Source organism: Miniopterus natalensis, chromosome 15, assembly GCF_054644295.1.
Source record: "Miniopterus natalensis isolate mMinNat1 chromosome 15, mMinNat1.hap1, whole genome shotgun sequence".
Taxonomy (NCBI): domain Eukaryota; kingdom Metazoa; phylum Chordata; class Mammalia; order Chiroptera; family Miniopteridae; genus Miniopterus; species Miniopterus natalensis.
This window is the reverse complement of record NC_142095.1, coordinates 3362291-3372371: the sequence shown is the minus strand read 5'-3', so window position 1 is coordinate 3372371 and position 10081 is coordinate 3362291. Positions and strand designations below refer to the sequence as shown.

The 10081-nt window shown below is 57.5% G+C and overlaps 1 protein-coding gene across 6 annotated transcripts; it reads right to left on the bottom strand.

Annotated features, from left to right (window-relative positions):
* Window positions 1-1012: 1012 nt before the first annotated feature.
* On the bottom strand, window positions 1013-9930 carry CDHR4 (cadherin related family member 4). Of its 6 annotated transcripts, none has more exons than XM_087824728.1 (19): window positions 8056-9929; window positions 7528-7712; window positions 7241-7403; window positions 7073-7164; window positions 6476-6586; window positions 5743-5846; window positions 5404-5540; window positions 4931-5114; window positions 4697-4850; window positions 4382-4475; window positions 3896-4099; window positions 3678-3817; window positions 3294-3444; window positions 2991-3211; window positions 2611-2753; window positions 2065-2121; window positions 1888-1963; window positions 1667-1697; window positions 1013-1149 (listed from the first exon to the last, which is right to left on the bottom strand). In XM_087824728.1, exons 1-19 carry the CDS (start codon window positions 8102-8104, stop codon window positions 1094-1096), a joined length of 2352 nt encoding a protein of 783 aa, XP_087680854.1. In that variant the 5' UTR covers window positions 8105-9929; the 3' UTR covers window positions 1013-1093. The 6 variants fall into 6 exon arrangements, with proteins under 6 accessions (XP_087680854.1, XP_087680856.1, XP_087680851.1 ...); XM_087824730.1 differs by having other exon boundaries at window positions 1667-1694; XM_087824725.1 differs by lacking the exon at window positions 8056-9929 and having other exon boundaries at window positions 7528-7979.
* Window positions 9931-10081: the final 151 nt, after the last annotated feature.

Here is a 10081-nt window from a genome sequence, read left to right as displayed (position 1 = left end):
GTCCGCACTGGCTATTGCTGTGACTTTCGAGCCTTCCTTGCACCACCTGTAAAATGAGGGTAACAGTCTGGCTCTTGAGAGATGAAGATTCAATGAGCCCGTAGAGCCCGCGTCAGTGCTGGGGAAAGTCAGCCTGCAACCACCTCCAGCGGCAGCCTGCTCTCCCACTCTGTCCCCAAGGCCAGCTCTGACACCCTCGCTCCAAAGGGCGCACCGTGAAGTGTGTTTTTCCCACAGGAGGCCCTCAGCTTCTTTCCCCACCTGGCTCTGGAAGGCAGGTCTTGCAGTCCCCTGAGAAGATGCAGGTCCACAGACTTGGCAGAGGGGAGAAGACTGAGAGAAATTGGAGATGCCACAGTAAAGCTAGCCTCCACCGGACAGCAGGTCCTTCCGGAGAGCTGGCAGTATCCCGGGGCCTGATGCCCAGGCTGGGCATGGGAAGTGGGCTAGCACCGCACCCAGCGGAACCCGCCCTCCTGCAGGTCACTGTAGGCCACCTGGCTATGTGCAGCCGCTCAGCACAGCTGAGGGCCAAGGAACCAGAAGAAACATCAGGGGAAAATGGGAACGGCCCCTCCGACGAGGGCTACCATCAACCCCTCCATGGCCGGCCATGCTATAGCCTCCTCAAGTCTGCACCAACCCACACCTCTGTGCAAAAACTACAGATCCTTCCCAAGGAAACCTCCACACCCAGTGGGCAAACCTGCCCCAACAGTGTCCCCCTTTCCGTGGAAAACGGAAGCTCCCGGGCCCTCTCCACCTGCCAGAGCAGGCGGCCTCTGAGGGGACAGGCCCGCACAGTCACCAACAAGACTCACAAACTCTTACTCGGCAGAGCGTTAATCACTGTCCATCAGCGCATTGTACATTGCCTTCCTAGAACTAACCTTACTACTCCCTAGAGTGTTCCCCCGAGGTAGGGAGTTCTCCGAGGGAGAACAAGGAAGCACAGATTTCAGAGCTTCTCCCCCGTGTGGGTTCCAAGGCTGAGACTTTTCTGTTTGCAATTTTGTTTATTATCGAATCAACTTTGAAACACGGCTCATGATCACGTGAAGAAATTCCCACATAGTGAAGTAGCTTCTTGGCCTCACAGCCAGCGCCAGGCTCCGGTGTGTGTGTTGAACAGGTAATCTCTGCCTGTATCTGAGCTCAGATGGTCAGGAGAGAGAGGAGACACTGCTGGCCTCAGCAGAACTGCCTCCCTCCCCTAAGGGTAGGAGATGTCCCAACCCTTGGTGTGACACCCCCTTCTGCTTGATCCAACCTGTCCCCTCCCTCCTTTCTCAGAAAATCCTTGAGGTCTGGCTCAAATGCACAGGAAGCATCCCTGATTCCCCAAAACTGGACACCAGCTCTCCCTAAGCCCAGTGCCAGATTACTCTGCCATAATTCATTGGTGACCGTGGAGTATCTGGGGGTCTCTCTCCTCACCACCTCCCTCCTGCCACCCTCATGGGCAGGAACCAGACCAGCTCCTAGTCATTTCCTGATCCCACAAGTGTTTGACAAACATCAGCTGAAAGGTGAGTGGGGGTGAGAGTAGACCCCATTCAAGGAAAGAGTGGATGGTAGATGCCTGGTGATAGGAGGAGACACTGAGATGGGGAAAGGAGAGAAAGTGGGCCCAGGTGGGGAATGGTTTGGAAAGGGGGGGACTCACAGGAGTCCTGTGCTCTGCCATCAAAATGCTGCTGAAGGGACAAACAAGAGGACACCATGAGTTGAACCCTGTCCATGGGGTCAGGAGCTGCATCCTGATGGTGCTGGGGTGGGCGCTCCCACAGAGGTAGCCATCCGTAGGGAAGGGGGCAGGTTTGGCAGGGGAGAGTACTCTAGAGCAGCCTCTGTGCCCCAGCTACACAGGATGGGGGGTTGACATACCAGGCTCATGATGCTACTGGGTGCCTGGAGTGTCTCCATCCTTGGTGCCTCCGTGGACCCCTCAGTTCCCTGGATACTGGGGCAAAGTAAAAGCAGGAGTGCAGGATGAGGCTCTGGGCCCCAGCCTGAGTTTAAGTAATGGACTTCCAGGCATAGAGGTATGCAGAGGAGGCTGACCTGTTTAGCAGCAGAGCCTGGGCTGGTTTGCTTGGTGCCTGTAGCCCCTGGGCCAATCTGAAATGCCAGGAGGAAGGGCCAAGCATGAGGGCAGCAGACCTGCTGGCTCCGGAAACTAGCACCATTCATCTCCCCCTTTGTATTGGAGGTAGCCAGTGCCTGTATACTATGTCCACATTGTTACCCCCACTTTCTCCTGGGTTCAGTTCTGTGCGCACAAGAAACTCAAAGCCAAGTTTCAGGTGGAGGGCAGGGATGATCAATAGGGCAAACGCACGAAACACTTGGAGCCTCAAGCCCTGGGCCTCAGCCACACCCGCCCCTTTCCAAGACTGGGCTCTGCCAATGACGGAGACAGCGTCCTTCCAGTGTTTCTCTGCCTCCAACCTGACAAGCTCTGCGGGGAGGGCAGCACTCCTTAATATCAGTTTGTCTGGTCATCACATGGGCATTGTTATCAAACCTGGGCCGAAACCACCTCCCACAGATGGGGTCCATTAGTGGGCTGGGGGGGGCGGGCAGGGAGCACAGGGATAGGCACCCTACCCTCGGAGAAGCCTGCTGAGGAGCCAGCCCAGAGCCAAGAGAAGAAGGGCACTGGTCACTGTCAGCACCACTACAAACCAGGGCTCCGGCTGCCAGAAAGCCTCTGTGTCTGTCACAAGCAGGGGCGTCATCATTGAAGTCACCTGAAATGGAGGCCACAGACTCATCACGGCCCTGCCAAAATGCCCTGGCCATCCAGCCTTCAAACCCCTCCAAGGGCTTGGCACCCCAACACCCCAAATTTGCTCTCTTGTGTTGCTCTTTGCACTCAACGGTTCCTTCTGGAATGTCTGCCCCCACGCTCCACCTGGAAAACTGGGTCTCCTCACCCTCCAAGACCCTCTCTCCCACCCCTCAAGGGCCCGAGGACCCCCCCTCACTGTGGCTCTATGGGTGCTGGTGGCCACTGTGCTGGCCCTCCGGGGAACTAGATGCACAATGATGGTAGTTGTGGTGCTGAGGTGGGGGATGGAGGGCCCGGCATCGGCCACACGGATCAAGAGCTCATAGGTACGGGGCTGCTCTGGCCAGGGCGGCCCCAACATGAGGTCGTTGTGCACCAGGACAGCTCCTTGCAGGCTGAACCGGCTTTGACTATTGCCTGAAAGAGTGGCAGGAGAAGGGGACCGCTGCTGGCCTTGCCTGCTCCTCTCCCGCATCCTGGTGGCCCCCATGATCCTCACCTCCCACGATGCTATAGGAGAAGGCCAGGCGCTGTGGCTCCTGAGGGACCCAACATGACACCTTGGTCACCTCCATGCTACGGCCTGGGAAGGTGTGGACGGTGAGTTCCTGGAATGGGGGCTCACACTCGGGGGCATGATCATTCACATCCTGCAGGAAGGTAGCCAGGTCACCCACTCCCCAAATTCCCAGGCCAGCCCTCGGCCTCCTCCCGCCACAGCTAGAGCCTAGGTATCAGGCAGCAGGCTACAGAGCTTTCCACATGAGGCCCCACCCACCCTCCAGTCAACCAATGGAAGCTGAGGCACAGAGTGAGAGCTCAGAAAGCCAGAGGGAGATCTGACCGCTTTCCAATTCTTTCCAAGGCCTTGGGGCTCAGTTACCTCAACCTCGATGGTAATGGTACAGGAGCCCGAGCGGTGATGAGTAGGGTCCTGGTCTTGGCTGTGGTCGGTCACCAGGACAGGGAGCCTGTACAACCTCTGCTGCTCATAGTCCAAAGGCCCCAGGAGGCGAACCTCTCCTGGAAGGAGTGAGCACAGCCTCAGCCTGCAGTCAGCTCTGGCTGCACCCCTCCGGCCCAGTCCTGGGGAGGAAGTACCGCTGAGCCGGTCCACGGCGAAGGTGGCAGGCCCGCCAGAGGCGTAGTACTCAACGCTGTCGTGTGGGTAATCCGTGTCCATGCCCACCACAGAGCCCAGCAGGGTGCGGGGCCCTGCATCCTCTCGAACCCGGAATGTGCGCGGGACGCAGGTTGGGGAGAACTCATTGGCAGGTGTCACCATCACCAGTACTGGCACCTCAGCTGGAGGCCGTTAGGCAGTCAAGGAGCTGGCCTGGGATGCCCAGCCCTGCCCTAAAGTCTGAGGAGGGAGACATGTCCCTGCCCCTTGGGGGGGGGGGTGTCTAAGGAGGGAGAGGGTCTGGTGGGAGGGAGGGTCTAGGAGAGGAGGGATGCCCCAGCCCAGGGGTATGAAATGGAGACAAGCAGCGCGACTGGTTTTTGAGGGAGAAGAGCTGACCTTGTCCTGAGAATAGAGAAAGGGGAACAGAACAGCCCTGTCCAGGCCTCGGTATGGTCACTCACTGGTCATCGGGGGCTGACCACCATCAAGCACCAGGATGGAGGCTGTGTATTGCAAGCAGGCCCCGGGAGCGTCACAGTCCAGTGTGGCATTCACCTGGCAGAGGGACCAGAGAGTGAGACCCTTGAGCCGCGCTGGGCTGCCCCAGGCCAGGGCACCCACAGATAATCACCCTGACCCCTTGTTTTCCAGACTTCAAAGCAGGCAGGCTCCACCACCAGCTCCTTCACCCCCAAAGGTCTGGCTCTCACAGACCCTAAGCGCCCCCTCGCTTCCCAAGCACCCTGCACGAGGGTCTGGGGGCCGGCGCCAGGCACCTCCAGAACCCTGTCGCTAAGGCAGAGGCTGGTCCGGCCCCGAGGGCTGTGCAGCCGCAGCTGGTAGTCCAGGGCGGCGCCGGGGGAGTCGGGGGCGTCGCAAGTGAAGGTGCTCAGCGGGGTGCCCACGGGCGCGGTCTCGGGGACTTGAGTCCTGGACAGACAGAGGGCGCGCGTTGGCGGGGAGACCCGCGCGCCCCGCGGCCGGGGAGGGGGGGGGCCGGGGACACTCACACCAGCAGCGCCGGCCGGCAGCGCGGGGGCGCGCGGCGCACCCGGGTCACGTTCACGGTGAGATCGAGCACTTCGCTGGCCCACGGCCGGAGCCGCTCGAAGGCCTTCACCCGCAGCGCGGTGACCGCAGCGCCCGCGGCCCTGGCCGGGTCCAGGGGCCCGGTGGTCCGCAGCACGCCGTCCGCTGGGCCGGGCGGGAGCGGAGGGGACGCAGAGCTCGGCCCGCGCCCGCCCCCAGCTCAGCCCGGCTCCCAGCCTCCCGCCCGCCCCCTGGCCCCGAGGGCGCGAGCCTGGCCACCCCAAGTCTCCTCCTGCAAGGCTCGCCTCCAACGCGGGCCCGGCCCCCCAAACGCCACCTCGCCTCAGTTTCTGCCTCGGCTCCAGCCCCGTGTCTCGGGAAAGGCGAGGAGGTAGTTGGAAAAACCTCCGGCCCACCCGCAGAGGCCCCCCGGCCCCCCCTCCACGCGCCTCACCGCGTCCGATGGAGAAGAGCGGGCTGGGCACGGGCGAGAGGATTTCGTAGCGCACGTCCAAGCCCAGGGCCTGAACCTGAGCCACCTTACTCCCAGGGACTAGGTCCTCGGGGATGGTGATATTCTGGTTCTGCTCCCTAAACCAAAAGGGGGCACCGGCTTCTGCCCCACCCCACCCCACCCCACCCCGGATCCCCAGCGCCGTCCCCAGGCCCCTCCTCTGGGACTTCCCTCCTATGGAGCTAGCTGGGACACCACAGCAGTCCCACCTTAACCTACTCCTACTTCCCCCCGGCTAGGCCCTACCAGCCCCGCTGTCCCAGGGTCGGGGAGCCTTACGGGAAGGAGACCTGGCTGGAGGGAACAGGCAAAACTTTCACTATCAGCATCCCACGGCAGCTTCGGCTTGGCCCAAAGGTCACCAGGATCTGAAGCTGGAAGATCTGCACTCACACAGAACAGGGGGGAACCACTGCGTGCCTCCACCTGCATGTCTGTGCCCAGCCTTCTCTTCGGACAGGCAGACCCCCTTCAGGACCTCCACAAGGAGCCCCACCCTTCACTCCTTCCCAAGGCGTGTCATTCTGCTGGCAAATATTCCTCTGAGTCCCGTTCTTGGGCCCTTAATGCTTCTATTAGGATGCAAACAGCCCCCAAAAGAGTAACACTTGAGTCAGTCATGATGTGACTTACCATCTCAGAGTTGCAAGAGCCAGTCGCTAAGACGCAGAAGTTTTAAAAAAGGAACTTCAACCTCCTTCAGACTGCACTAGCCACTTTACCCAGAATTTTCTTTTCCTGTGTCACTGCTCTGAACACTCCTTTCTGTTTGAGGCATCATGACCTCCCAGGGCCAGGGATCCCTCTTTCTGGAATCCAGAGCCCAGCACTGAACCAGGCGGAGGCGGGAGGACCGCCAGCACGGGGCAGCAGTGCAGGTGCAGGAGGTGTCTCGGAGACGTAGCATAATGGAGGAGTCCCCGGAGGCCAAGAACAAGCAGATTTCCAGGAGGTGGCTCTGCCCATTGTATGCCCAATCCATGGATATCCCCAGGTCCCGAGTCATGCTCACCTTTTGAGCCTGCCCTTTGAGGCCCTGGGGTGGTGCCCGCAGCCAACCCTGCCTACTGATGGAGAAAGGTCCAGGGAAGTGTGGAGGGTCCTGGGCACTGGTGATGTTTATCTAAAAGGACAGAGATGCTGGAGTCCCCATCCCCAGGCCCCAGTGCCCCAAGCATCCCTGTCAAAGTCCCCAACAGCCCAGCAGGTACCTGCCCACACCCACTCTCCCATACCCCTCCCCCACTGACATCCTAGCCCGGGCCCCCTTGGCCCTGATCCTTAATCCTTTCTGTTTCTAAACCATTTACTTTGTTTTTTAAAATACATTTTTTGCATTACAAAAGTGATACAGGATTTTCATGGGGGAATTCAGAACACACAGGAGAACTTGAAAGAACTCAGTGCCTGAGAGCTTCCCTGTAGGAACAGCCATGGTCACTGATGAGTAGGAGGCCTCAGTAGCTCTCTCCAGGAACATGTATCATGCAGAGACTCAGCTGTACACTAAACGGTCCCTCTGCAGGCTGTGCTTGGCCAGCTAGGGGCTGGGGCTGGTCTCCCCATGCCTCTTGCATTCTACTCCCCATTTCCCATGTGCTGGGCTTACCTGTGCTCCCTGGAGTTCCAGGCCTGGGAGTATCAAAGTGTACAGCCGGTCCCCAGGTGTGACTGTTTCCGGCACCTGAATGACTTCCCCAGCTGGCCAAAGGGGAGGTCAGGGAGGCTGTGTTCAGGCCATGCCTGCCCACCCCCTGCCTGCTGCCCCTGACCTCACCTGGGCTGACAAATCGGCCAGCACACCGGACATGGTCAGGGTCCCGCTGCACATTCACAAAGAGCAGGGTCTTGATCACTTCGTTGCCACATGTTAACTGCAGCTGGAGCTCATAGTGGTTTACCTCCAGGGCATCCAGCCGGGCTGAGCTGCTCAAGGTCAACTGTGACAGATGGGCAAGTGCCATATGGGACCCAGGCTCTTCCTCCCCCTGCACCACCTCTGGCTTTGTGAATGTAGGGTCTGCCTTGTTTCTCTCTGGTCCCCAGCTGTGCCCATGACCCTACCAGTCCCACATAGATCTCCTGCAACTTGGCCAAGCTGGGTGGGTTGAAGAAGGTGGTGGGTGGCTGCACATGGAGCAACTTCAGGGTGGGCATGGCAGAAGTGCAGTTCAAGGTGAAAGAATGAAGGATGGTGCCAGGCCCCTGGCTCTCAGAGATATTTACGAACCAGGGCAGGCAATGCAGTTCTGTGAGGAAGAGACAGTCAGGCTGGAGGGCCCTCATGCACACACAGGAGCATAGTTCTGCCCTTCTGCCACAGGGCCTGGCCATAACTTTGGACCAAGCAGCCAAAGTCCTTCCTTTTCCCCCACATCCAACCATAGGTCAGCTCATTTCACAGATTGGGAGTGAGGATTTAGCTGAGGAAGAGGCCAAGATATGAATGAGGGTTAGGGGTTCAGAACTTTACCCTTTCCTGGCTTCCCCCCAGCCCCTACCCTCCATGGTAGCTTATCTGAGAAGGCTCAGGACTCCACTCCACTGGAGTATCGAGGGGAGAACTGGGGTCCCTCCCCAACAGCTCCTCACCAGAGACAACCAGAGCAAGAAGAAGTGCCAGGGGCCTGAACAGCACCATGATGTCCTAAAGATACAGCGAGCAGAGGAGACTCTGGAAAATCAGACGTGTTTGTCAGGCCCACCTGTTGCCAGGTGAGTTGCTCAAACACACTGGGTGGGCGGGACTCCTGGGCCTCCCAGATTGCAGCCCCACCCACCCCTGCGACTGAGCTCTACGCTCCAGACAGGCATCCAAAGGCATGTAAAACCCCATTTTTTCACTGCTGCCAATGATTTTTTCCATTCATTATTACAACCCAAAGGAGATGTGAGGAGAATCATGCTTCTGATGGGGAAACTGAGACTCAGGGAAGTGTTGGTCATGCAGTCCTTGGAGACAGAGCAGGGCCCAGGACTTGCTACCCCACAGAGTCTGAACTCTAGCTGCCCACTCCCTGTTACATTATCTGCCTACAAAATCTGAGCCCAACCACTAACAAAATCTCTCAAAAGTTGTTTACCTCCATCAAGCAAAAGGAATCTTTGATGATAGAAATCAAACAGTGGTTATCTTAAGGGATATCAACTGGAGGGGGCACAAAATGTCCTCCTGGAGTGGCTGGAGATATCTTATTTCTTGATCTGGGTGACAGTTGCACAAGTGTCTACAGATTTTAATATTTATGGAGCTGTACCTTTGAGAGTTGTCGATTTGTTGTATTTATATGCCATTTCTTAAAAACTTGTCTACATTTGCTCTCTCCAGTTCTTTACCTCTCACTCTCTCTTCTAATCACTACAGTCAAGCTTGTCCCTCTTTCCATGAAACTGCCCTGGTTGGGGTCCTCAGAGATCTGCAAACTGCCAAGTTCAGCAGTTCTCTCTCCACTCTCACCTCCTCGGTACAATATAGTGCTCACTCCCCGTGGCTCCTAAATGCTCACACTCTCTATTTCTTTTTTTTTTTAAGTACATTTTTTAAAATATCTTTTTTATCGATTTCAGAGAGAGGAAGGGAGAGGAAAAGAGAGATAGAAACATCAATGGTGAGAGAGTCATTGATAGGCAGCCTCCTGCATGCCCCCCACTGGGGATGGAGCTGCAACCTGGGCATGTGCCCTGACCTAGAATCAAACTGTGACCTTCTGGTTCATAGGTCGATGCCCAGCCACTGAGCCAAGCTGGCCAGGGCACACTCTCTATTTCCTTCTACCTTCCTGGCAGCTCCTGCTTAGCTCCTTTGCTGGCTCTGTTTCATCTGCCCTACCTCCCCTCAGTGGGGTATTCCAGGGCTCAGCCCCAACTTCTGAACTCACCTTTGCCATCACATCTGGGCACATGGCCTTAACTACCACCCACTCGCTCTGCCTCCCAGATCCAAGCCTTCAGTACTGATCTCTCTCCCAAACTCCAGAGTCCCACACCCAGTGGCTGACCCCGCATCTCCCCTTGGATGTCTAACAGGCATCTCAAGGGTAAATGGCCAAAAATGACCATTTGATTTTCCTTCCCAAACCCAGTCTTTCCTGGATCAATTCATGATAATCCCTTCCAAGCAGATGTTCAGGCCAGAAATCTAGGAGTCATGCTTGATGCCCTTTCTCTACCCATATTCATGCATCACCAAGGCTTGATTTTAGCTCCAAAACATACCCCAAAGTGACCCCCTTTTGTTCATCAGCCCCACCGAGGCCCAGACCCTCCCTTCCCATGCTGGATGAGGGCAGGAACCTCCACTCTGATTACAGAGGGTTCTCCCAGAACAGCTGGGATCACCTGAACAGAAGCCAGCCCAGGTCATTCCCTGCTCAGAAGCCTCGAGTGCTCCCATCACACCAAGAACAAAGCCTGGCCACCTCCTGTCCTCTCAGGGCCCTTAACCGGCTGATTCCTCCGCCTAGAATGCCCCTCCTCTTAATCTCCCCACGGTGGCCCATCCAGATCCCCCACAGAATGCCACTTCCCAAGTTAGCCCCTCGCCCTCATTACCGGTGTCTTTCTGTCTGCTGACTGGTTGGTCTGTCTCCAGTTAGTGTCCTAAACCCAGCCTGGAATC

Excerpts from the sequence above, each read along its gene's own strand:
- CDHR4 (XM_087824724.1), bottom strand. The coding sequence starts at position 7,848 with ATGGTTGGATGTGGGGGAAAAGGAAGGACTTTGGCTGCTTGGTCCAAA. Across the intron at positions 3,445-3,677 it reads CCATTACCATCGAGGTTGAG|GATGTGAATGATCATGCCCC; the intron begins GTAACTGAGCCC and ends ACCTTCCTGCAG. Across the intron at positions 2,754-2,990 it reads CCAGCACCCATAGAGCCACA|GTGACTTCAATGATGACGCC; the intron begins GTGAGGGGGGGT and ends CCTCCATTTCAG.